General features: G+C 43.6%; 1 protein-coding gene and 1 long non-coding RNA gene across 3 annotated transcripts; one reads left to right on the plus strand and one right to left on the minus strand.

Annotated features, from left to right (window-relative positions):
• Nucleotides 1-291: 291 nt before the first annotated feature.
• On the minus strand, nt 292-11,433 carry F3 (coagulation factor III, tissue factor). 2 transcript variants are annotated; one of them, XM_019752521.3, is made up of 7 exons: nt 11,182-11,433; nt 10,760-10,976; nt 9,474-9,585; nt 5,403-5,593; nt 3,309-3,487; nt 2,585-2,744; nt 292-1,266 (listed from the first exon to the last, which is right to left on the minus strand). In XM_019752521.3, the coding sequence occupies exons 2-7, from the start codon at nt 10,857-10,859 to the stop codon at nt 1,139-1,141; spliced, it is 870 nt and encodes a 289-aa protein (XP_019608080.3). In that variant the 5' UTR covers nt 10,860-10,976; nt 11,182-11,433; the 3' UTR covers nt 292-1,138. The 2 variants fall into 2 exon arrangements, with proteins under 2 accessions (XP_019608080.3, XP_074191267.2); XM_074335166.2 differs by lacking the exon at nt 11,182-11,433 and having other exon boundaries at nt 10,760-11,072.
• On the plus strand, nt 4,369-21,450 carry LOC141572135 (uncharacterized). Its single transcript, XR_012497310.2, has 2 exons — nt 4,369-4,899; nt 20,896-21,450. It is a non-coding gene; the product is annotated as an uncharacterized LOC141572135 (long non-coding RNA).
• Nucleotides 21,451-27,751: the final 6,301 nt, after the last annotated feature.

Here is a 27,751-nt window from a genome sequence, read left to right on the forward strand (position 1 = left end):
CGTTTCAAGAGGCAGCTTAAAGTTTGAACATGGGACTGCCTGTTTCCACCAGTTTTTTCTTTTTCCCTCTGCCCTAATCCAAAGCGGGGCTTCACCTTTGGTTTGGGTCCTAGGATGAGAAGACATTAGGAAGAGCTGCTGTCAGCCCACAGCCACCCACCTGTAATGGAAGTGAGAAATAAATAGTATAAAATTGTCATAAGATTGAGAATTTTAGGGTCCTTTGTTACTGTCGCCAAGCCAAAGATCAAATCATAAATAGTAAATGGAAAATATAATACAGGCGAAAAGCACAATTCCCAGTCACCTTTATTTATATAAAAGCATATTAAATAAATTATCTCAATATATACAAACAGAACAATATTACCTCTATAAATAGAAAATCCCCATATACAAAACCTTTGAAAATATTTAAAAAATATATACAATATTGACCATATAAACTTGAAGTACCTTAAGTCATAAACTCTGTGTAGTTTGTTTGTATAGTAGTCTTATAAAAATATAAGAAGCTGTCAACTGTTTAATCAACAGCATTTGAGTCAGTTAAAGTGCTAAAATGTAATGCATGTCAGGAAAAGGCCCAAATAAGAAAGCTTCTGCATTTAACACATTCATATGAAAATGTGCCAAGTGTTTTGTACCTCCAAAAGAACCTCCAAAAGAACTCTTAAAAAAGAAGAACCTAAACACCATGTTAAAAAAGTCCACCCAATTTCCATTTCATTCTCCCACATGATTTGAAATCAGCCTCTTGAAAATTCTCCAAAAGTCCACCCAGGATTTTTTAACTCATTTGTTAATATTTTTGCTTAGATGACTTAGTTTCATCTTGAGTGTAGAAAAAACAGTCTAAAGCATGATATGTGCAAAAGGTGCCACAGTGTTCAAAAAGAAATTAAAAAAACTTGGAGTTGGTCGTACCGTTCATTACATTCCAAAGTGACGAACATTGATATCAAAAGCAGACTGCTAGTCAGGAGACCAGGGCAGGCAAAGAACTTTTCTTTGAGCCCGAGGGTTTCCATGCTCCAAAATACTCATTTGTGTTTCCATATGTTCCATGCTCTTAAAAGTTCCTGGTCGCAGTGCAATATAAACTCTGAAGCCGTCGGCAGTTCCCATGGCGTGTGCCTTATGCAACATTGAGGGGGGAGTTCTTCCTGCTCCGCCCAGTTCTGCGCTTCCTGCACTTGTACAGAGACACAGACAGGATGATGATGATGACCACGAACACGACCGCTCCGATGATGAAGAACATGTCTGAAAAAGAACAGGTACCAAGTCTACTGAGAGAGAGCGCTAGAATGCCACTTATCAGTGGGCAGCCTTGAGGGCTTAACCCCAAATTACACCATCTTGTTTTTGCACAATTTCAAATTTCTTTCCTCCACTCTTTCCACCACATTTTGATGAGGAATATATTTGTCAAACCCTAGATGTTTTAGGGCAATTGACAATGGCAAAGAAAGCATTAAACAAGCCATTAAATAACTGGATAATGCTCACAGTTTAAAAAGACATATGTAGATGGAAACAAGAACCACTGTTAGAAACAAGTGGCTAAAAATAAGGCCACCTATTGGCAACAATTACAGTAGAAGATGAGATCAGAAGAGAGATCCGGAGCGCTACCAGGACACAGGTGAAGAGAGGTGACACTGGTTGGGGCAGTAAGAAGGCTTCCTGGTGGAAGTGGCATCTGCAATGGTTCTCAAAGGACACATTCCAGCAGAGAGAGGAGGCAGCGATCAGGGTGCATGAAGACAGAGAGGCAGTGGGACTCCAGCTGGCTTTAGGAAGATGGATGTGAGGGCCGTGGGTACGAAGGCCCAGAGGGGTGTAAGACCAGAGAGAAGGGGAGTCCTTTCCTTCTGTCAATGTCAATAAATGGGAGAGAATTTACTTAAAAGTGGTTTAAAATTTTTAAATCTCCTCTTAACAAGGAGCTAGGCCATCATTACTATCCTTTGTCTCTTTTAATCCCTGAAAGTAGCCAGAGTACTTTCCCTACAAAGCCTGGAGGGAGACTCATAGGCTTTTAGCCTCAGGTATGTGTCTGAACACCCACTGCACTTCCAGTTGGGCCCAGTGTGTACACATGCATGGACACACACGCACATGGTTATATGTGACAGACTCAATCCCTTCCCTTCATGGGTTAGACTATCCCCTCTGTGGCAACAGCTCATCATGGGTACTCACAAATGTTTATCGGGTGGTGTTGCTGCTGGTCCAACAGCTGCCCCCAAACCCCCAAGATCAGAATTTAAGTGTGAAAACATTCCCAGAGAACCCTGAATGATGCGAAATCCTACACATGGGCTGTAGGCCCAGTGCTCAGCAGAGAGCTTAGCACACGGTAGGTGATCAAGAAAATACTTGCTAATATAAGGGAACAACACAGACACATTTATTTCTAAATGCCTAAAATTGTAAGAGTACCAAAATCCCACACAGGAAAAAGAAAAACGAAGACAGTTTCTCTCTGAACAAAAGTGCATTCTGGTTTGGAGGGGGGTTGGTGCTAATCCCCTGGAAGGCAACTGTGCATCCACGCCTGCCAGGCAGGGCCACTCACCTTTGAATATACCTTTCTTGAGGTCAGTGCACTCAATGGGACTTTCTGGACTCTTCTGGTTCACTCTTCGGGATGGAATCACTGCTTGGACATTGAAACAGTAGTTTTCTCCTTTATCCACATCAATCAAAAACTCATTAGTGTTTGACTTGGCTGTTTTCTGTTAAAAGATAAGGAGTTCTTAATTCATCTGAGCTCAGAGGGAATTCTTTCCCATTAACTAAGCCACTGTGGCAGTAAGAGACTACATGAACACATCTGACATATGCAGGATTAGAACTAACTTGACCAAACAGTTCCCCAGGATCACTGCTAAGGATGCTTTTCCCAAGACTGAACATATCCAATTTAGGTACATTCAACCCAATTTAGCCCCTTTAGAAGACATTTACAGTAAAGGAAAAAATTAATTGTTGAATGGAAAGCCAATTTTGTCTCTGTGACCCTCAATAGAGGAAGAAAATGTGGGAGCTGCCAGGAACCTTAGAGATGACCTGGTCTAGCCCCTTGCCTGAAGGACTGGCTATCCAAGGGGGCCCTGACCAAACTCACAAGGCTACTCAAAGTGACAAGTAGAATCAGGACAGCAGGCACCCCTCCCACTCCACCATGCTGCGCTCTCAACTATCCCATTCTGCTAGTTTTGGATTGGGGAAGAAGTAGGCTGTAAAATCAAAGACCCATGATTTAAAACAAGTCATTAAAACAAAGGAAGACTCCTCACCTTTCCTGTACTTGAAGCTTTCCAATAATAAAGTGTGTAACTTAAGTCATCGCCAAAAACATCCTGGAGGCTTAGGAATGTGCCATTCTTTCTGACTAAGGTCCGTGCATCCTGGACGGTCACATTCAGTTTTGTCCCAAGATGTTCAAAACTCTTAATTGTTGGCTGTCCGAGGTTTGCTAAAACATAGAAAATGAGCTTCGTTGGAACCAAAGAATTCTCTACAAAATAGAATCTCATTCAGTTATCACAGGTGATAACAACCTAGTCACCCCTCATAAAACACCTGCATAGAATCAATTCCCGAACAGCAGTGAGCTAAGTGGCAACAGAGCTGAACCCCGAGACATTCTGTGACAGTGCTGCCCACGGGAAATATAATGGGAGCCACACGTGGCATTTTAAATTACCTTGCAGTCACATGAGAAAATGTAAAAAGGAATATGTGTAATTAACTTCAATAATATATTTTATTTAACCCAATATAGCTAAAATGTTATCATTTTAACATGTAATCAATATAAAACCTTTTGGCGATATTTCTCAAAATTCAGTGTGTATTTTACTCTTAGACCATTAGCCATCTTTCGAGTGCTCTATGGCCACATGTGGTTAGTGGCTACTGTATTAAACAGTACAATTGCGTAAGATTCCATATTTTAGATACAATAAATTAGGGGCTGTGGGAAAGCCGAGGAAATGTCCTTGGTACCTCAAGGAACCAGTTTTAACCACTGGGACTCTGGAATGGCTCAAGTATCTCGTGTGCTTTGGATGAATGACAGTACCCTAAAACCAATTCTAATAATTTAATATAAATTATAAGCAACTATGTGCATGTATGTGTGAGCACATGCAAAATAAATATATAAAATATTTTCTATCTTGCACCAAAAAATGGATTTGAAGTGGCTTACGAAAAACTCAACACCTGTAACAGAGAATCATGAGGATGCCACCCATGGAAGGAGAATGACAATCACTGATCCTAGAGTTACTGGAGGTGGCTGTGGACATAGAGTCTACACTCCAGCTGAGTGCAGCGAGAGACACACAGGTAAAAAGCACTACAGGAGTCTGGAGACAGGCTCTGCAAACAGAGGCTCCTGGAAGGCAGCTTCCTATTTTGACCCTCAAAATAGGTACCAGAGGGGAAAGTTTGCTTGACTGTCACTCTGCCCCTTCTCACCATCCCTGCGTTGAGAAACTGTCCTCTCTCCCCAGGAGGTCAGAGGGGGCAAATAAAAAAGCCCCAATACCATCACACTTTCATTTTAACCTTTCATTCTAGGTCTTCTTAAAAGATCTTTGAAGATTTAAAGACAAAAGGTTTCACTCTCCCCAATGTGCTACATGTGTTTGTTTAAAATACCTACTTCAGAACCAGAGTCACCACACAAAAATGTAATCTCCTGCTTGGCAGGAATCCTCTGCATTCCCTTAGTAGATGCTAAGGTCAGCTTACTGGGGCAAAGGCTGGGGAGGAAAGTATTCAGCACTTTGAAAACCAGCATGAAGGAGGCAGGCTGGGAGCTGGCTGGACAAGTGTAGCACATCACGGGACTCAAAACATGGCCGACTGATTAAAAAGGTCAGTAAAACCCAATTCTGGGCTCAGAGGGAAACTAGATTCTCTCGGTGGATTTGTGGCTGTGAAAAACCTTAAAGTGGGACTGCTGGTCTGATGATGGGACAGAATTTTCAGGGTGTGTGTGTGTGTGTGTGTGTGTGTGTGTGAATATAATCTTAGAAATATGTGTGGGGAAATGCTGAAACCCCAGCCTTGGTGGGTTTCGTGCTCCCCACCACCCCCATCCCATCCAGCCAGTTACTTGTTTGGTCTGGGGACAGACAGGTGGAGAAAGTTACTTGATAACATTGTTATCAACTCGAAAGTTCACGCTCTGTGAACTTCCTACCACATTGGAATGACTGAAGAGGGCTGTGGCACGTACCATTTTGTGAGAAAGAAGATGTGTGTGTGGAGAAACACTTTAAAAAAATCTAATGGCCCCTAAGGGTCACAAGCTCACAAGAAGATTCAGAAGCTTATAACAACAAGAATGAAAGGTTATTGCACACCGAGCTACTTACTCTCTAGGTAAGGTGTGAACATCGGGGAATTTGTACTCATGGGCTCCCCAGCAAAACTGGTGTCATTTACCAGCTTGGAAAAGACCCGCGCCAAATATGTCTCCTTCACGTCTTTCACAATCTCATCGGTGACGTCACACTCTGTGTCTGTTGTGGAGAAGCATTTGTTTTTCCAATTTCCTAATTTACGGCTAAAGGAAGGAAGAACAAGAAGAGGAAGACGATTATTTGCAAACAATAAGATAGATGGCTTTCTGGCTGTGGTGCTGCGTACAGTAATAGTCTCTACAACCACTCCTGAGCAGGCTTTTGCTATGCTGAACACTTCAGATGAACTTGAGTTCTCCCAGCAACTGGGCTGGCTCTATAATCATCTGTTTTCACAGATAAGGCAGTTGCGGCAAAGGGAGACTCAGTGACCAGCTCAAAGTCACACAATTGGACTGAGCCAGACAGCCGTTAGACTAGTGGGTCGGTGCTCTTAAACATTCTGTTAAACATCTTTCTTAAAATGTAGACAATTTTTCCATTAAGACCCAATTATTTATTATAGTCTACGTATTATATCATACTATATTCTGTTTATTATATCACTTTCTATAGTCTCTGTAGAATTACTGATATAGTCTATATATTACATTCTATCATGACCATTACTGGTGTGGTTATTTAACATTCACTGAATCACAATATGCCAGGTACTGTACTGGGCCCTTTACACATGTCACTTCATTTGCTATAATCCTTCCAAGAAGGATCTTTTTTTACACATGAGAATATTGAAGCTCAGAGACGCTAAGTAACTTGTACAAGGTCACACAGCTAATGAGGTGAGAGCTGGGTCTATTCATCTCATTACACTACATGCCTCTCACCCTTTAACAAGATGTGATACGTCCCATCAAAGACTAAACAGTAACCACACAGGTAGTATCTAACAAAGTCTAAAAGACTAAGAGGCTAAAAAGATCTTCCTTTTGTAAGATGTGCTGAAGAAGAAAGGATTTAAAGAACTTGTATTCAACATGAAATTATTTTAAAGGACCAAAATAATTCATAGATACATGCCACTGCAACTTGATCCACACACTTCTGTCCCCCATAAATTGAGCAGCTACACTGCTCTTCCCTTCTCTTCAGCATCATCGACCACCAGAGCCCTATCCATCATTTAGGGCCATGCTTCAATCCCACTTTCCCCAGGAATCTCCAGATCTCCTTGCTCTCCCTTCCCTGTCCCCCACTGCTGATATCTCCATTCAAGTACTTCATGTTGAACACGGTCTGCTTGGTACCAGGGGTCTATGCCCTTGGGTTTGCTGTTAAGCAGCAGGGTTTTAGAGCCAGGCCTTGCTGAGTATTAGACGGTTTGCATTTACAGGTTGACTCAAGGAGAAAACAAGCCGCTGTATGAATTCAACTGTCTAAATCCATGTATAAGAGCCATAAATATGTATCTTTTTAAAATCTGAACTAAATAACCAGGCTAAAAGGGTATGGGTGAACACACTCTTTGTCCTAAAATTCACAAACACAGAAGATTGAAACAGCAATATTTTGGTTTCTTAGCGTTCTCTAGAAACGCCAAGAAACCAAAATATTGCTGTGTCAATCTTAGTTTGTAAATAAAAGTAGAGAGGCTGTCTTAATTCCAGAGTGACCAAAATGCATTTTACAAAAGTGAATGGGGACAAGATGATTCTCCTCCACCGCAAAGGCAAACAAGTCATTCAGATAAGCAGGAGAAGGACGGCTGAGCTCTGTGGCTACATTCTATCTGGGAGATCGGTATTTGGTTCCTCCCAGCTCACACGTAGGAGTCACAGCACTCAATGGCAAAATGTAGCACAAGCACCTATATCCCTGAAACTAGCAAAGTCAGTAAAGTCAGGTGAACAGGTACTGAAGGGGCAATTCTGTATTAAGTTCCTCCGGATGCGATTACCAGCATAAACACTGTAGAAACCTTCGAGCGCCCTCTAGGTATTGTCAAATCTCCTGATCTGGAAATAATAAAAGTCCTGCCTGAATTACTAAAAAAATGCCAACAGAATCCAGATTCACTAATTTAGAAGGAGGTTGTTTTCTAGAAGCTTTGGAAGTTCAGTTTTAGAATTCAGAATATTCCCATGGAAGCAATGCTACAAGTGATGTCTCAGTGCTTGAGCCAATAGCACTTTGCAACCATCACTGAAACTGTTTCCAAACGGGAAAATTACAGCTGGAACTCCAAGTAGGAGCTTCAGGCATTGCAGTTGTGCCCCTTGGCTGGGGACAGGCCAGCAGTGGGTGAAGAGGAGCAGCAGGGTAAGCTGCTTCCTCTAGGGGAGGAAAACTGGGAGGGAAGGAGGTCCACTGAGGAGATGCCATGGGAACCGTTTTCCTTCTTCCTTCCAGCTGTGGGGCCTCACATCAGACTGTGACAGACCCACGAGAGGAGGTGGTGGTGGTGGAATGCTGGAGAGACTTTGGTTCCAGACTCAGTTCCAGGCACTCACCATCAATGCAGTCATAAAGAAATCCCTCACCTTCCGAGGGGAGCAGTTTCCTCTTCTATAAAAAGTAATTGCTATGGTCCTTTTCACCCATGTGGGGGACGGAGAAGAGTAAGGTCTCCAGCAGTGGGGAGGGACTGCTCGCAGGTTCTCTTGCTCACACGCAAGGCTTGGGGAGATCCCAGCACCGCAGGAAATCCCCCCCCCCCCCGCCCCCCGCCCCCCGTGTCCGCGGGCGCCCCCAAGCGGCAGCTCTGCACTAGGATGTTTGCACTTAAATAACAGCAGCCTTGGAAACGCCAAGAACTGAGAGTTAACTAAGGCTTATGTTTAAAAAATCGGGTAAATCATAAACGTTTCCACATGTTCACCAAACATAAGACTGAATATATTTAGGAGATAAGCATTCCTACTAAAATCTTATTTTCACTAACGAGAAGGAAAGTGTCTACTAAGGTAAACTTCAGCTCCGTATCAATGGAACTAGTTACTTAATGCTTGGCTAGTAGAATCTGAATTGACAAGTTTGACTGTAATTGTAATTATTGCCTCAGGTTATGAAATTCCTCTCTCTCTCCCTCTAGCTATACTGCATGTGCGCGCGCACGCGCACACACACACACACACAAATTCTCTTCCCTGTTGCTTTGGCAACAGTTGTCATGAAGTTCATTTTGAAAAACCAAGAACATCCACCTAAAAGACCCCCTCCATACTTAGGAGTTGCATTCCTAATGTTATAAAAGGCTTGATACAAGCTAAACCAAACAGCAAAACACCTTTCATTTCAGCCGGTGACACCTTTGTGCCTTTATACAAGCAGTGTTAAAATAATTTTCACAGGGGTTCTCCTCTATTTAATAAGATCTCTACCAAGCCTCCTAGAACATTTCAGAAACTAGAAACTTACAAGAATATGGTGAAAACCATCAAGGAAGACATGTGGACATTTAGACTGAATATGTTGAATTACAGGCTCTTGGAGAGAGCTGTCAATCAGAGATAAGGATAAATGAGCAGAGCAGCCCTGACTACTGAAGGTGCAGAAAGAGGAGTATTTCTTCCTGTCTTGGTGAGTCACGAACTTGGCCTCCTCGGATATCACGTATGCAACCAAATTTTGAATCATGAGTGCAAAGATTAATGCATCAAACACTGCTTCAGGGCAATGGATACATTCGAACTCCTCCCCACCTCTTCCCTAACACGTTAGAGCAGACTCACAGTCTAGACAGCACAAAAAGAGACATGTGTGTGGTTCGATCGGATTAGTTGTCATCGACCCAGGACCATGTCTGTCAGTGCCGCCATGGCCTGCTCTCCACGGCTCATACTCCACGTAGGAATTTTCCGATCATTTCCCCAAACAAAAAACGTTTTATCAGTTTACGGTCTGGAAATGTTGCAGGCTTGATGGAATAGGGGGCTCTGGCCAGCCAATTACCATGAATGCCCTCTTCTTTGTCATCTATTAAATAATTTCATCCATCAATCAACTCTAAGGACATTTGAATTCAGCACAAGAAAGTGGAAACATCAAAAACCGTGGTTTTCTTTTTTTTTGTACCTAGCTTACCTGATCTGAACAGTGTAGACATGATTGATGGGTTTGGGTTCCCACTCCAAAATTGTCTTGAAATTAATTGATTTCCAAGTTAAATTATATGCTAGCACGACACCTGTACTGCCTTTAAACAACAGAGAAACAGCTATTATTACATGATCTTCTCAGCACATGATTTCATGTTTACGTTATAAAAAATCTTCCCACCCCCTCCCCAACATCACCATAAACCTCACATTAATTTTGTTTTCCAACCGCAAAGCTTCACTATTGAATTGTCAAGAGAAAAAAACCCTCAAGTTTTTCCTAAACTCAGAATTTCCTCATGGCAAAATCATCCTTGTAATCTAAGGAAACAGTCAAGGAGCTTGAAGTCCTTGTTTGAAATTATTCACTGGGGAAGCCCTGTGACAACGTGACCTGGAAGCACAGCCCAGGAGCCATCAGTGCCCCAGGGTGTCCAGGGCAGAGCTGGGGAAGTGGAGGACTCCGAGGTTGAACTCTGGCAGGGAAGGCCGGATAGGAAGGGTCTTCCATACGTTATGGAAAAGGGCAAATCCCACGTGTGTGAGAAGAGTTAGGAATGTATACAATGAAAAAAGCAAATCTTGACTTCTTTCACTTTTATCTAAAAATGTCTATACTGAAACTTCCACAGACACCGAGGCCGACGTGCGGCCTGTCATACTGTCAGGATGCTTTATCATTAAGGTCTGCTTTGCCAATACTCAGGCCAGTCTCTGGTCTGCTCCGCACATAGAACAGGCATATGGAGCGTGCACAATGTGGTGACTGCTCGAATCCAAGCGACGTTTTGCAGCAGGATTCCCTCTAACCCAATCTAAAACAAAGACTATCAAGACAAGACCGCGCGGGCCGCTCTTTATTAAGGAAAGTGCACATTTAATAAAGGATAATATCCAAACCATTGCACGCCGCCGACCGGTGCAGGTGCGGACCCAAATCCCACCCCGCACCTTAAAGGTCACTGGGAAGCTCTTTTCCTAAACTTAACGTTGGAGCCACAAAGCCACTTATGCAACAACGATGGACTCCCCTAGCAAGCATCTCTAGCAGAACGAGCAGGCGGTGTCCCGGGCGCGAACCACCTACCCTCCAATTCGCGCCTGTGCGCCCCCAGCCGGGGTTCATTCAAACGCGGTGGGTGAGCGCGGCTGAGTCTGGTGGGTGCCAGGAGCACCTCCCGGTAGCAGGGCGAGCCCGCTGCCAGCCAAGACTGTCTCCCCCCACCCCCTCCGGGCAGCGCACCACATGTTCAGGGGGCGGGTGCCACTCACCTGAGGCTCCCGCCATCTGGACGAGGACCCAGCCGAGCAGGAGCTTCCTTGCGACAGCAGCCTCTGGGCAGCGCACCGGGGGGCCGGTAGGGGTCGTCATGTCCAAGGGCTGGCGGCGAGGTCAGGAGGATTCCGCGACTTCGGAGGCTGGGGTGGTTTGGCAGCAGGCGCCCTGGGGAGGCCGGAGGGAGCGGGAAGGGGTGTAGGGAGCCCGAGTCTGGGGGAGCCAGTACGGGGCGCGTTATAAAGGGCCGAGAGGACGCCCGCGCCTCCGCGGTCGCGGCGCCCGCCCCGCCTCCCCTCCCGACTCCCCGTCCCCGCCCCGGCCGGGTCAGAGCCGTCGCGGTGGGCGGCTCCGGCGAATCCACACCCCCGCCCCGCCTCCCGTAGGAAACTCCAAGACCCTGAAAGGAGTGATTCACCCCTGATTCAACTGCGCCGTTGAGCGCCAAGCTGCCCCTCGGCCGTTGGCAGCTCCGGGTGCCGAGGGGAACCAGGCCTCCTGGTTCTCCAGCCCTGTGGCCCCCGGGACCCCTAGGCCGGCGATCTGGCGGTCCCGCCTGAGTGGGCAATAGTCTGTGGGGAAGAAAGACGGGGAACGTTGGAAGGAGTTCTTGAGGTGCCGGAGAGGGATATTTCTTTCCACTTGGTGATACGGTGGTGTCCCGGCCGGTGGACCCGCAGCTTTTACCAAGTGTGATAGCAGGTCCCGGCTCCGGGCTCTGCTCCGACAGCGCAAGGCATTTCCCCTGCGCTTTGCCCACGTGGGGCTGGGCCTTGGAATCTGCAGCCCAGTAACCGCGTGAGGATGAGTAGGGCACTCTCCCAGCTGCGGTTTGGTCTTCTACCCCGAAGGCAATGACACCTGACCTTCCTACCCTACGAGGCCCTTTCCGTGGGTCGCAAACTATAAAGGTGGTGCAAATGCAGGTATCTGCTCACAGGTGCGAAGGTTAGTTAGCACAGGCATAACCCAGCGCAACCCGGAGTAGTGACCCAGGAAAAGCAGCCCCAAACCTGGCAGTTGGCCTGTGGGAGAATTCCAGCGTGACATCTGCAACCCTGTGTTTCCAGAAAGGATTGTTCTCACATTGAAGAAGACATTTTGGGGGACTGAGTTGGTTCCGCTCAAGTGCAGAGAAACAAAAAATGAAATCAAAAACTATAATCAGACTTTCGTGCCACTAGTCTTATGCTTTGGTTTTTCTGAATTAGCTTCTGGCTTCCTCTTCTGGGCTTTGCTGTAAAACGGTCAGGCAAGGAAATGTCCACTTTCACTCTACTGAGTGAACTTCCCATTGGGAAGTGCATTGTACCTGTACTGCCCATTATTTGTTAATTATTACTCTCTAGTTGCCTCCAAGACTGACTGGAGAGTTTTTAGGGGAAGTGTGGAATCATTTCTCTTTTTCCTGTTCCATTTTTTTCCCTAGGGAAATCAGCCTTGCATTTTAGTGCATACTGTGTACACATTTCCATATAGATTGCCAAGCCATAGCATTGCACTCATTTGAAAAGAAAGAAAACTTTACAATAGTTTTATTTTCTTCTCTTGCCTGAAGTGAAATAACACATCCAGGCTGTAAAACTGTACTTGCTGGTTTCCTCTATGAGCTCTCTTCCAGCTCTACACCCACCAAGTTTATGTTTGCAGAAAACTAAGCCATGCAATCGTTCTTTTTGCAGTCTCTAGCCTGAGTCGTTTTCCCTAACAGATCTTTAGCCCCACCTAGAATGTGATTCTTTGTACTCTGGAGTTGAAGGTAGCTAGAATATGCTACACTTCAATCAGGCGCATTAAGAAACCCAAGGAATTGTTCTGTCTACAGGTTCAATTTGGAGCCACTGACTGTTCTGAAATCATCAAGGGCTTTAAGCAATGTCAAGATCAGCAATTTGAGAAGAAAAATATGTTTAACATTAGAATGTGACACAAAAGGTTCCTTAAAAGGTTGATAAGTTACATGAATATTTATTTTGCATACTCACTAAAATGATCAGGCAGAGAAGAGAGGAATTTCTTGGGTGTTTGCACAGGGTTTTGAGTAAATTTCCTCACATGTAAGGGGCTCAAGAGACAAAAATGAGTAAGACATGGGCAAGGAGATCAGAGTCCAGGTGGTGAAACACATCAAGAGCTGTAACAGATGTGATAAATACCATTGTAAAGGGATATACACTGGAAAGAAAGTAGAGGTTAGCTTTTTCCAGGTTTTGAGTAAATACAGAATGACATTCTTTAAGATTTGAAAAATGCTAAAAATTATTACCGTTTTCAAGAAGAAGAGGAAGAAAACTGACTATGGTAGATAACATCCCATAGCAAAGTTCTTTTCTGGTTGATCAGACAGTGGCCAGATTTCTGGATCAGTTGCTGCTGCTCGGCACCGATAAATCGATAAATGTCATTTCTAAAATTTCATAGTTGATATTTATTGCACAGGAACAGATTGTTAAAACTTCTCACTAACATTACACAATTTTTTTTTTACCCCCTTTAGTAAAGTCGAGCTTAGCAGTTACCAAAGTTCCCTCCTATATGATATGTCTTAGAGACTGAGGAGTTTGAAAAGTTCCTAAATGATAATGATCATCAGGCTGGACAGACCAATCCCTTTATGATTAGATGTTAGAAAGTCAGAGGGTTGGAGGAGACCTCTCAGAAATCTTTTACAGATGAGGATCTGTGACTACCTGGCCTGAGAGAACCGGCTTGCCTAACCTCGCAAGGCAGATCTCTGACCTCAGGAGCTTTCTTTCCATGGCCGTGCTTTCTTCTACTCCCAATTCACGGAAGTAATATTGGGCCACAAACCCTGGCTTATTGGATTCATTTACTCATCCATGGGAACTCAACAATGCTTTGTAGTCTGTATAGAACATACTTGCAGTGGGGAACTCACTGTTCTCCAGAAGAAGTATCTGGATGGTTATTCCTTAACACATGCATGCATGGGGACATGTAGAAGAGGTTGCATTGCCTTTGCATAATCAGTGATGAAATGTGGACGATGAGGAATCTGGGGATGACTGGGGCGGTATTACAGTCCTCCCTCTGTACTTTGGTAACACTCCCCACCAATTTCACAGACTTAATTCTACTGCGGGCTTCACTTGACTTCAACTGTGTTTGTTGTCTGTCTTCCCTTCTAGAGCTCCTTGGGGGAATAAGGATAGTTTTATGGTTTTTTTGTCTTTACAACTCTCAACCCTTCACACAATTACCCACACATTGTAGGCTTTTAATACATTTTGAATCAATGAATGCTTTTGGGAACCATGCGTGCAACCAAATATTTTCATTGGCTGAAATTTTCTTGCCTAGGGGCCTGGCAGTGAATGTTCCATAATGCTCAGATTTAAAAAAAAAGAGGATATGGATATCCATTGTGGGTTGCAAGGCATCACTTCACACCAAGCTCTAGGTGTCTAACTAGTGATTACTGATCCTTGATTTAGACAGAAAATCTAATCGGAAGGAGAGGTAGCTGAAAAACAGAAAACAATTGTGGAAGTTTATGAACAAGTTAACATTTTTCTAAAAGACTTGATTTTATGACGATTCAGATGATTTTCAGCCACATCATGAGGCTGTTGTCAGCTTTCTTTGCGTAGAAAGGCTTAATGACTTTCAGAATAAATTGCACAAAATATATATTTGCCTGGGAAAGGCATAGGTTAAGCTTTTGATAGTAAGTGAAATTGAGAGTCATTCATATAAAATTAGTATTTTATGCATATGAAATGGTAAAAAGAGCTATAAAAACATCCTACCAAAAATTCAGGTATAAGGAAAAATATGAAAAAAGGCCAGAGGGAATTAAGAGTGGGAACACAGAGTTCTGGGGAAAAAAAATGTGACTCAGCAGAACCTAAAACACATCTGGCAGAGTATAGTTAGTCATGGAAAATTTGGCAGTCATGATTATGCATTTTGTAAAAATAATTATATACTAGTCCAACAGCTAACATTTAGGCCAGGATTAAATAAAAACAAAGATGTGTTGAAAACCCATACAATGAAATCTACTGTCCTGGTTATTCAAAATCCTTCTATTAACTGTCTAGGATAGTTTATAGGAAAATTTGCCAAATAAGTGATCACATAGCACCAGTATTCTGAAAAGTATAAGTTTAGAGAAAAAGCTTAGTAAAAAGGATTAGTATTTTCAGCACACAGCTATCTTTATAAATCTAAGGCTTATCAAACTACCTATCAACTTTCATTCTGACAAACAGTAAGTATTTTTATTCTCTACATACAATGGTGACAAAATAGATAAAACATAAATATAAATTGTTGATATTGTTTTAGTAACAAAAAGTCATTTAAAATGAAAACCTTTAACATACATTCTTATTAATATAACATGATTTGAAAGTTTTTATATGGTATCATTTATGTAAGCATCCCTTAATTCTCCATTTCTATAACTCTTTATACCTGATATATGCACTAATTTAATGAACTGAAATCCTTTCATTCAGTAAATACTTGAATATCTACCTGATGCTTAATTCTCTGCTAGACTGGATATACAGAATAAAACAAGAGTCCTTTTCCTATGAAATAGATCATCATTCCTAATTACTGTCCCAATTTTAATGGTTTGAATGATTTTCTGTCGGCATTTTGGGTTGGATATAAAGCAATCTTAACAATGTTATTTATTAATAAATTTTGTTCCGTGCAAATTTTTAAAAAACTGTAAGATTTAAGCATGTCATGGTCAGTCCATCAAAGAGGTATTTTTAACTCAGAAAATTATCTGTGGGCTAGAAGTACATGGACTTTATTAATTTGAATGTATTGATGAACTCCAGTTTTGCATATGGGAGAAAAAAATGAATCCCAATATAGAAAGATGATTCTGTAAAAAGGCAAGTCTAACAAAAAAGATAACTAAGTGTGGGATTCCTAAGATGAAATATTAAAACATTAGTGAAGTAAACAATTTAAAGCTTTGTATAGGAGTCTTCATTCTTTTTTAGATAATTCATTTGTTGACATTTTATAAGGATTAGTCTTAAGCCTGGACCTTAATTTTAAGCATAACATTTGCTTTACATCTCATATCCTTTATGGATTTGTTAACCAAGACCTGCCTAATACGGGTCAGCAAATATTTATTGAGGGATTACTATGTGGAGGGCAATGTGCCAGGAACTGTTTTATGAGTTCCTTTTTTCTAAAATATCTTGGAAGCTAGTCAGGGAGCTGAGACAAGTATGTAAGCTTCCACGGGAGAAGGCAGTGCAAGTGAAGTGGGACATGTTGCCACGTCTGCCACTAGAAGATTGAGAGCTCTGTGCCAGCAGAGACTGCTTTATCTTTAGCAATATCCCCAGTGCCAGGCACATACTGTGTTTCCCCGAAAATAAGACTGGGTCTTATATTAGTTTTTGCTCCAAAAGATGCAGTAGGGCTTATGTTCAGGGAATGTCATCCTGAAAAATCATGCTAGGGCTTATTTTCCCAGTAAGTCTTATTTTTGGGGAAACATGGTAGTAGGTCCTCTATATCCATAAAGCTTTATTTCAAGATATAAAAGGTATTCAGACCTCCAAAGGGAGAGCTCACTTTTCACTGGGGTGATGAGAGAAGGACAGCAGTATCTGAACCGGATCCCAGAGGAATGCAGAGGGGAGAGGGGTGAGCCAAGGGCTGAAGTATGAGAAAGGGGTGCAAACCTAATGGATTTAGAGAGCAGGGATATTGTACGTGAGAAGTGTGGCTGGAAGCTACGAAGACGGCAGGTGGGCAGCTTTGTGGGCGCTGCTAAGAAGTCTGGTCTCGATTCAGCAGACAGCACCTTAAGAAGCTTACTCTTGTGGTTGTGGTATGTCAGAAAAATTGAGTCAGGGAGACACATCAGGAAGCGAGGTCTCTACCCCACATGGTGGCTAAGGAGCAGAAAGCAAGGACAGCTGTAGGGAACAGTATGAAGGCAGAGCAGCAGGACTTAGCGCCTGATTGTAGATAAGGCAGGAAGGAGAGAAAGGATTCAGGTCTTGGGACAGAGAAAGGTGGCACCACAGCTCAAGATAGAGCCTGGAAGAGAAAGTTGGCAGCTCGAAAACAATGAGTTCTAGACATGTTCAAGTTGAAGAGCAGTGAACCTCTAGGAAAAATGCCCAGCATAGAGTTACCAAGGCTTGGGAAGAGATTGGGGCTGGGAATAGAATTTGGGAGCTATTTCCCCAGAGATTTGGTTAAAGATGTAAAAGTGGACAAGGTCCTTCTATAGTGACAGCAAATTCCTTAGCAAGCACAGCGACCCACTCATCCTAGCCCAAATTAAAGGGGAATTTATAGGATAATGAGCCTGGGAAGCTCATAGCCCAGTGGAAGGACTACAGAAGCCAGGGCCTCTGAGACTGAGTCTCTCTCTTGCTCCTGCCTGGCCTCTCCCATCTCTCATTTCAGATGCTCTCTTTTTCTCCCTGCAGATGGATTCCATGTATTAGGGCCCAGATGCTACCAACAGCCCCAGAGCCACATCCTCTCAGCTCCATCACACCAGGGTCCAGCAGTCAGTGCCAGAGAAGGATTTTGGTTGTCCCTGCTTGGGTCACATACCCACTCCTGGGTCTGGGTCATGTGTCCAGGCCTGGACCATGTGTCAACTCCTGAGGCCAGGGGTGTGGGGGTGCTGCTACTGGAGGGAGCAGGTTGATAAAGTTAGTGGCTTGACAGAAATAATAGCTATCAGTGGGCCCAGGACTGAGGCTTGGCTGTGACCATGTTATGCTGCTGGAGCAGGAGGATGACCCAGGGGAAAAAACTAGAGCAACGTCCAGAGAGATGGGAGAGGACAGAATGGGACCCTAAAACTAAAGGAAGAGAGTTTTAGTAGGAAAAAGTAGGTGCTGGCAGCTAAGACTGAGCAGAAAATCAGTTACATATACAACGTGAATGGGTACTAAAAGACCCAGTTTCTAAAAATAACTTGGTTATTGATCTTGTTAAGTTTCTCACTTCTTCGGATTAAAGCACGAAAAACCTCTACAGTTGACTAGGGAGAGACCCATTAGTAGGTTTATTCATCACTCAGATCAATTCAATAAACATTTATTGACCCCCTACCCTATGTGTTGGGCATGACGTTAGGTGCTGGGGACCTAAAGAGAGGGTGTGTTCTTGCTTTGAAGATTATCAGATAAAGGACAACATGAGACACACAATACAGCACAATAGGTGCTGTACACATTAATTCTGTGAACATTTCTTGTCATCTATGCCTGACCTGTGCTGGCACCTGGGGGTACAGCACTGTTCAAGATGCAGCCACTTGGTCCTCCGCCAGAACCCCACACACATCCTCCCACATCATTCATTGCCTGGTGATGAGGTTACTTACGGTGGCATTCTCTTCTGCTCTGATCTAAACTCTGCCTTGTTCCTTCACGGAAGGACAGTACTTCTAATACTTAGATGATATCATCAAATATTTTCCAAATAAATGGATGATCAACCAGACATATCTCGGACATGATGTCACTTTCTGAACATCCGGGAAATCTGCAAAGTAACTTTGTTCTCTCTACATTTAGCCTCTTTTCTTTCTTCTTAGCTGGTGTCAGGAGGCCAGCAGAAAAGTCAATGATCATCTTGAAATATTCAGTGACCCTCTGCAGCAATCTATTTCTATTATTTGCAAGCAGTAAAAATGGCCAGAACATACTATTCTAGCATCCTCCAGGTAGTGACTTATTTAACCCTCTCAACAACCTTGTGAGAAGTAGGTAGAATTTTACACACATGAGTTAACCCAAAGCTCAGAGAGGTTAAGTCACTCGCCCAAGTTTGCATAACTGGGAAGTGGCAGAGATGGGATTTGAACCCAGGCAGTTGAGCTCTAGGGTGTATGTCCCCTGTGGTTAACCACCAGGGGAAACCACGGCATGGATTCAAGTCCCTTTGCCTTTTTCCCTTACGTTCCCTGCCTTGTGAAGCTGGCCCTCTCTGAAGTTCCTGGCTTCAAAATAAGGGGAATTTCCAAAAGAAAACCACGCCAAAACCTGGGCCTATTCAAATATAAAGGACTCCTTCTTTTGCTTTGTTTTGAACTCATGTCGTCTTGAATGTTTTTCCCATATCCAGATTATTTTTCTTTCTAAAGCAGAATAAAAAGTGACTAAATGTGAAAATGGCTCCGCCCTCACTACATGAAATAAATGCTCCTCAGCATTTCTGTTGTGAATTAAGAAATATGGGTCATGATTACAATTAATTAACTAGAGTCTTGACCTACTCCTCCTCGCTTGTGGCGTGATTGAGCTAATGAGTTAGTTTAATCCAGAATCACTTCCACTTATCTTATCAGCCTCCCACATACCTTTTCTCACTTAAAAGTATATCCTATTTGTCATTATAATACAAATGTCTAGGCTTAAGATGGAACTTGCGGGAGTCACTTATATTTCCACTGGTCTCTGTGCAGTGATTTCTATTTACTCGCACACCCAGTAAAGTTTCTGCAGTTGAGCTCCCTCCTGTGGGATCCCGGCTGTTCCACCAGTGACCTGACTCCTCCATGGTGTGTCACCCCGCCTCAGACCTAATCTACCAACCTCCGAACCTGCCTCTGGAAGCAGGTCAGGTGGCACCTGTGCCTGGATGTCTAGGGCCCTGTTTAGTTCACAGTCACTACTTTTGCATCCTGCCTGTAAGGTCATTTCTGCATCATTTTAGCACAGCTGAGAAAAAGGTTGCTGGTGTCTGAGAACTCATGACTGAGGTTGATCCCAGGAAAAACCACCTTGGGTCCTTTTCCTGCCTCCCATCACATCAGAAACATTTTTTTATCCCTTGGCAAGCATGTTCCAATAATCATTAGGGCCATCCACCAGAGAAAGAAACCTGTGGAGGCAGCGAGAGTTAAGTTAGACAGTGTGTGTGATGTTAGGCAGTTATGGGGCAAGATGGAGAGAACTTTATTTTTATAATGGAGAGGAGTTTGGAGCTGAGTGTATGGACACGAACGTTAAGTTCTCACCAGCTGCTTTCAAATATCCTGAGAGGGGAAGGAGCACATTGACCCCTTTCCTGAGAAATTCACTTTGCCTCTTTCTACACAGGGCAGAAAGGTCACATTGTAACTGGAGATAGTACTGCAGTTCGACAGGCCGTACTCATAAATTCTGAGTCCTAGCCGCTTTCTTAGCTCCGTGGGGTAGGGATGGTTACCACGGCCTTATGCAGTTATGCTGAACGATAACAATAGGTGTGCGACACGTGCCATGTCTGTGGTTTTCTTTCACAGAGAATTGCACTTGCTCTAATTTACTCAAGAGAGCTGCTTCCTGCATTGCTTTCTGGCCACCGTAGTATCTGGTAACCTCCTCTTATCTCTGTCTCTGCTTTGATCTCTCACCATAGCATGCTGGTTCCAACATGGGCTCTGTGGACATCTGGTCCCTGGATCTCTGACCCAAGCACTTTCTGTTGCTAAAGAAGTATGCATGATGGCTCTGGGCTTTCTTCTGTGCCTGTGACCTGTTGGGCAGGGCACTAATTCTCTAAGTCAGCATTTCAAAGAGAAGATTAACAACAAGTTGTATCTTTATTTAGCTCAAATAGTTCAGTTAATCCAAGACGAAGCACACTGGATTTTGAGGCCTTGTGAATAGCCAAGTCTTAAAATCATAAGTGGTCATGGAAAAAGTGGTATATGTTTCTTCCACTAAGAGGGGGAGGGATTGATGTGTTACACGTGTGTGTGCACATGTGTAAGCCATTTGATTTCTTGCGGTTTCAGTTTCTCTAAGTGTAAAATGGGCACAGTGGAACTCTGGCCCAGATCTCCTAGTCTTTATTTTGTTATCTTAGAGACGTGCACGTGGGGGCCAGAGCTTATTTTCACGGCTGATATATTATCCTAGTTGTATCAACTAGCTATTATTTCCAAATTTCTTTTTGAGGTTTTTAATGGACAGTTATCTTCTAAGGACTACAGCTTATAGTTTCAATGAACATATCATCTAAATTGACTTGGTTCAAAGCATCAAATGTTTCTAGATATAAACTCGTATGAGAGTTTGAGACCAAATTCTGACCTACCATTTCTTTGTCACTGGAATTAACTTAGATATAAATGGTCATTTGCTTGTGAGTCTGTTTTGTTTTATTTCAGTATTAGCACATGCAGTAATGACTATCCATGCAGAGCACCCCTGGAAGCTGTTAGAATGAGTTTTGTGTGAGCAAGAGTGACTCCATTTTGGACATGCACAGAGCACTTAGCAGTCAACGCCCAAGGAATTGCCTGGTTGACCTGGTAATTGGATATAACCAGCTACACTCCGAAGGTTTGCTACTGGAGATAAGAGGACAACAGGGTCACTGATAAGTGACAGCAGAGAGGTACTCAGAACTATGTAAGAACTGAGGACTTTTGCAGCTCAGAGAGGCGGTCTCGACTGAGAGGTGACCACGCTGTCACTCTACTCCGAGAACCCTCCACTCTGTTCTGCTCCACTCAGACAGAAACTCTGGACCGACCTCCCGGAACAGGCATCCTTCCTCACTCCACCAGGACGCTGATTGACTTTGGGACTGGTCCGTTACTCTGTTTTACCCAGTTATTGTGTTACTCTGTGTGCTTTACTGGGTGGTGCATAGAAGATTGATGCTTTACTGTTTGGTGTGTTGATGGCTGATGCTTGAGTAAAGAGCATATTGAAAGGCATTTAAGATCTTGCGTGCTCTGTTCTTCGCTCATGCCATGGCTACAGGGAAGGCCTCAGTTAGTGCCAGGTAGATCCTGGGGCTCTGAGAGTCTCTCGGGGGTCAGTCCCCCTGACTTGCAGGAAGAGACAGCAGCACGGACTGTGAGCCTAGCACTTGCTTGTGGCATGGTCATTGCCATCTTAGCACTGTTCATTATTACTGAGACCCAGCCATGCAGTCGGTGCACAACACAGGCACAGCTCTTGGCAGAAAACTGAAGCAGGTACACTTGCAGGGCCTATCACACATAGGGGACAGGACGGGTGATGCCCTCGGGGGGAGGCTAGGAGGCAGCTGGTTGTATGACAGGCTCTGTACCTGCTCCTCAGTGTCCATTTCTTTCCAAGGTCAGCAGGGATGTGCTGTTTCGGGAATGGCTTTGGAGAGGAGAGAACTCCGTAGGGACAGCTCCATAGGGAGTGAGGCACAGAGCAATTTTCTGGGATTTTCCTGCTTGCCTATAAGACTCTTCCAGGCAAACTCACTGGATTCTCCCTTTAACCATAAACTGTTGAAACCACAGTTCTTCAAAGCCTTCTTGATGATACTGGATAAGTAATGGTGGCTCCCTCCCCCAGTTCCTACCTCCTAACATTCCCATCTTCTCTCAGAGCTGGTCTAAATGAGTAGGTTTCTCTTTGCTGATACGCTTCATAAAGAAGTAATTGTTTTACAGCATTGATAAACATTTCTATCTAGATCATTATGATTTGCTCACGAATAGCAGCCTAACTGTTTTGAATGCTTACCATGTACTAGGATTATCTAATTTACTTCGCATGAAAATCCTGGGAAGCAGAGGCTATAATTTCCCGCTTGAGAAAACTGGCTTAGCAAGGCGAAACTAACTTGCTTAAGATCACACTCCAGGATGTGGCAGAGCTGGGGTTCAAAACAGGTTGTTTGGTTCCAGAGTGTGTACTAACACCCCACCCTAAGCACGCACTACGCACCAGCTCAGGGCGAGGCACCGTGGGAGCACCAGAAAGAGCAAGATCAAGATGTTCCTGCTGCCCTCACGGAGGCCCCGGGCACTGAAGGCAGAAATATGTGCTGACTATAGAAGACGCTGTCCACGACCCAAGGAGAACGAAATGTGCTGCCGAGGTCTGAGAAAGGAGTCATCCGTGCTCAGTGGGGAACTAGTTTATCTTTTTAGTCTCACCTGGCTGACTTAAATTATTGTATATCAAAATGACGACACAGACTTTGAAAATTAGAAGTGCCTTTACGAAAAAAAAAAAAAAAATGAAGTTGTATGGCTTTAAATAAAATTTCAGAGCCTATTTTCTGACTTTCATCCCCTGGTGAGTGGTAGGTGGAGAATATTTGGACGCCCTTCTGTTCATTTTTGTTTTTTTCTTGTATTGTGTAGTCTCTTATTCTCTCCAAGGGTGAAGCCAGCTTGCTTTAGCAGTTGACTTCATTACTTCTCGAAGGATTAACCTTGATATAAAATCTCTTAATTCCTGAGGAGGAAAGGCCGCCCTGAAGTTGAGCCTGCCCTCCCATACCTGTTAAACTACTCCAGCTGCTTTAATTAACAAACTAAAGAAGCAAATAAAACAAAAAAAACTATCCAAATCTCAAGTTCAGCCCCAAATAGTTGCTGGATTGATGCGTAGTGTTCTGGCTTGGTTGCCCTTGCCAATGACAATAGAAACATTGTTATGATCTTGTAGACAAGTCCTAAAACTTCAGGGATGTCTCCAGGTGTTGAAAGTGTTAAAGTAAACGAAATTCATCTGAGTAAAGCTGAGGATCTAATTGACCTTATTCAATCATTCACGAATCAGGCAGCATCCCATTTAACAAACAGAAAGGAGGTCGAAAGCGCTGCAGAAAAGGAGAGGTTTTTTTAAAGGCAGAAATGGGGTAGGACAAGAAAGTCCTAAACAAAAGAAAGGATTATTTCAGGCAGGGTCACCTTCCTTTTGGGGAAGGCAAGGGTCTCTCAGGCAGATGACCTCACTTGTGCTAGCTGAGAAATTCCAGACTGAGGGGATAAGATTACATTCGTGAGAGAGGCTGAAACTGCAATCAGGTTAGCCATTAAGTTTTGGTTTGCTGCTGTGGGGCTTAGCACAAGTGACTGTGTTTCTTTTGGGACTGTCCTTTCTTTTTCACAAAAGTAACAAAATCCCTTAGTGTCATGATCAAAATTCTAATTAGGAACAGATCTGGGTAGACTAACATTTTTTTCTAGACAAATTCACCCATAATGAGGCAGCAGGAAGCCCAGGGGTGAGGTGGGTGAGAAAGTCTATCCTGAGACAGAAAGGATGAGAGGTGCTTCCTAGGCAATGCTGCTGAGCTCCAGGCTGCAAATCTGGAGAGGGTGGAGGGAGGGGGAAACCCCAGAAGGACTCCACTAGCCCTTGTCCTTTCCGGAAAACACAAATAATTTGAGAGCTCTGTACAAATTGCTACATGATATCCAACATCCTGTAACTAAGTAAACAGATACCCTTGGCTAACTAAGGCCTTGATAATGCTTAAAGATTTAACTCTTCAAGTCAAACAGATATTCCAGAAAACACAGGTTTGGTGCAAATGTAACTGCGGTTTCGGACTGTGAATTTTAAATCATTATAACTAGACTCAAACACATCTTTATTAATCAAAATAAGAACCATTACAATCAACACATTTTTGCCAACGAGAAACAAGTTTGTTTATTCCTGCCTGTAGTGTAAAAACCCATGCTTTGGGGTTCAACGAACTCTTGGAACCTATTTTCTGCATCCTGCTGGTTATGGAAGCGTTTTCCCTGCAAAAAGTTGTAAAGATGCTTGAAGAAATGGTAGTCGGTTGGCGAGAGAGGTCAGGTGAATATAGCAGATGAGGCAAAACTTCGTAGCCTAATTCGTTCAACTTGGGAAGTATTGGTTGGGTGACGTGTGTTCGGGCGTTGTCATGGAGAAGAATTGGGCCCTTTCTGTTGACTGATGCCGGCTGCAGGCGTTGCAGTTTTTGGTGTATCTCATGATATGCTGAGCGTACTTCTCAGATGTAATGGTTTCGCTGGGATTCAGAAAGCTGTAGTAGCTCAGACAAGAAGCAGACCACCAAACCGTGACCACGACCTTTTTTTGGTGCAAGTTTGGCTTTGGGAAGGGCTTTGCAGCTCTTATCAGTCCACCCACTGATCTGGTCGTTGCCAGTTATACAAAATCCACTTTTTGTCACACGTCACAATCCAATCGAGAAATTGTTGCATAGAATAAGAGAAGATGATACTACAAAATAACGATTTTTTTGATTTCTGGTCAGCTTATGAAGCACCCTGTGGGGACAGAGCCAGGAGTGCAGTTCCAGGCTCTCGGCCTCACATAGACAGGTGCTGGCTCGGGTAGTAAATGGCCAACTGTGATTGGATGGCCATCAGCTGTGGCTAGTTGGCCGTCAGCTGTAACCAGTGAGCCATTGGCCACTAATATAACTGCTGTGGCTACACTAGCAGAAAATGGGGGCTAGCAAGAAGATGGTGGCTGAGCTAGCAAGTGCGGATTGCAGTTAGCAAGTGGAGTCAGTCTGTTGGCAGAAAGCGAACAGCAGGTAGCACATCATGTGAATCCAGCCTCCAGTGAGACGATAGTGGTATGACTCCCCTACCTATGGCTCTGTGGGTGTTGCTTTTTGGCCTCACCATATCCTGTGTTCTTATGTGGGGAGCGGGAGCTGAGACCCCACCTGATACCCCGCACGACAAACCCACTTAATTGAGATTTTTCACCTGTCCAATTTGCTTCAAATGCCGAACGACTGTAGAATGGCTGACGTTCAGTTCCTCAGCAACTTCTCGTGTAGTTGTAATAGCATCAGCTTCAATGATTGCTCTCAGTTGGTCATTGTCAACTTCCGATGGCCGGCCACTATGGTCTTTAAATTCAAGTCTCTCCTCTTCTTTGCAAAACGTCCGGAACCACCACTGCACTCTACATTTGTTAGCAGTTCCTGGGCCAAATGCGTTGTTGATGTTGCGCATTGTCTCAGCTGCTTTGCAACCCATTTTGAACTTGAATAAGAAAATCGCTTGAATTTGCTTTTTGTCTAACATCATTTCCATAGTATAAAATACACATAAAATAAACAGCAAGTAATAATTCATTAGCAAAAAACCATAAAGCGAGAAATGCGCATTAAAATGTTGTCTAACATAACCATATTGATTTAAGAATGTATTCCAGTATCAAATGGCAAATTTCAACAATGCAAAAACTGCAATTACTTTTGCACCAACCAAAGTAGAATACTGGAGGGTGAGAAGAAGGGAGAAGCCAGGGCATTTCTCTCCATCGCCAACCCCCACTTAAGTTAGCATGCCCTCTGTTGGCTGTACCTCCTCCATGGATCCATCAAGACAGCCCTACCCCTGAAATCTGGTGGCACCACCTGTTGTCCCTCCATCCCTAGGGATAGTAGCAGATGTTTGCTCTTGTTCCGCCTGAGATTGCCTCCCTGTGTCCTCTTTAGTTTCTCAGCTCTTCCATTATTACCTTTGTTATCAATTCTCTGTATTAAATCCAGTCCATTCGAGAAACTAGAGTGGTTTCTGGTTCCTGACTTCACTCTACTAGATACAGCATGCAAATACCATTGCTGAGTTAATGTGAGCTCCTCACTTTCTGGCTGCCCTGTGGAATGAAGCACCTACCTTATAAGTTATTGTCATAATCAGGTGTTTGTGGAAGATCTCCGAAATCACAGTATGTCCGTAATTAGCATCCATCCAAATACCCTCTGTATGCAAAACAATGTTTACTTTCTATTCCTTTTGGAGCAATCATTTGAAAGGTTCTTGGTTGAAGAGATGGGCACACTCCCTTGACAATGATTTTGCTTGCCTTCCGTGCCTGGAGGCAGCTGTGGTACCTGACTTGTCACTCACTCAGTGCTGGACCACCTGGTACCTGTGCCAAAGCCATTTTCCCCCTCAGCTTTGGATGCCAGTGTGCACCCAAAGCTAGGTTCAGGGTAGATGTCCCAATGGACCTAGAAGATGACTCAAGGCTCCAGGTTTGGGTTGATGAGGTTCATTGGGAAGAGCATGACCTTAGGGTTTGAACCCCAGCTTTGCATCTCCTCAGCTATGTTAGTTTGGGAAAATACTTAACCTCTTTAAACCTCATTTCCCCCACTAATGTCAAATGGAAAGAAGAAAACTTTACATCAGGCTTTACATTAGGTAGCTGCCCCAGAGAAAAAGACCTGCCTTAAGGCCCCAGCCAGCATTTACAAATCTAAGACTTGGCTACTGGGAACTGGCTCTTCTGCCTTCCCATCAACTCAGCATGTGAGGTATAAGGTAACTCATGTTCTGTAAAGTCTATCAAGAACACAAAGCCTGCTCCCATCCATTTCAAGATATGTTCAGAAGTAACTCAGAACTTAGGACCTTTCAAGGAACATAATAACTCTGATTCTACTAAAATGTCAGCCTCTTTTTTTTCTTTTCGGTGTTTACTCATCTTGCCTGTTTATTAAACACATGTTTGATGGCTTAGTGTTTGCAAGTAGGATATACAAAGAAAGAGATCAGGAATGTTTAACTGCATAGCTCTGAGCTCAGATCTGGTAAATATTGGATGGTGTTGATAGTAATACAGGTCCCGAATGTTTGACCTTGAGGGACTTGATGGATGTTTTCCATTATGAGTTGTAGCCTGAGTTCTGGCCTCACCAAACTCTAAGCTGGAGGGTATTGTATCAGGGCCATGCTTTTGCTATGAGCGCCCTTGATAGGAATTGATATCTGCTGTTTGGGGGAATGGGCAAATTACACCATTAACTTAATTTCATTTAATAACTCTGTTAAATGTTTTTAGCCATTGCTTTCACTACTTAAAAGGGAAAAGTTAAGCCAATAAACTCACATTAGGATCTTCTAAAAAGCAAACTCAGGTAGATGAATGGGGGACAAGGAGGCCTGTACGCGTCTCAAACCACCCTACCAAGTGCTGATTTGCAGAGATTTGAAAAGCAAGGTTAGGAAAGAACCTGGATGTTCAGAGATTAAGAGGCATAGAACTTCAACCCTTCATCAAAGGGAGGGTCAAAGGATTTTTGGGGCAGCTGAAAGGAGCCTTTCCCCTTATTTCCCTTTGAGAAGGGGAGTGTGGATGGGTGGGCCAGGTGTTGGAGGAGTCTGGTTTGTCACAATGCAAATTGATAAACGGTAGCAGAGACAAAGTTGGGCATCTCAGCCAGATAGGAACATGATTCTTTGTGCTCGGTGCTGAAGAATGTACTGGAAGGCA

This window comes from Rhinolophus sinicus, chromosome 14, assembly GCF_057876585.1.
Source record: "Rhinolophus sinicus isolate RSI-liver-muscle chromosome 14, RSI-T2T, whole genome shotgun sequence".
Lineage (NCBI taxonomy): Eukaryota > Metazoa > Chordata > Mammalia > Chiroptera > Rhinolophidae > Rhinolophus > Rhinolophus sinicus.

Coding starts and splice junctions, on each gene's coding strand:
- F3 (XM_019752521.3), bottom strand. CDS start 10,859: ATGACGACCCCTACCGGCCCCCCGGTGCGCTGCCCAGAGGCTGCTGTC. Junction 9,586..10,759: donor CCAGATGGCGGGAGCCTCAG/GTGAGTGGCACC, acceptor TGTTGTTTAAAG/GCAGTACAGGTGTCGTGCTA. Junction 3,488..5,402: donor GTTCACACCTTACCTAGAGA/GTAAGTAGCTCG, acceptor TCTATGTTTTAG/CAAACCTCGGACAGCCAACA.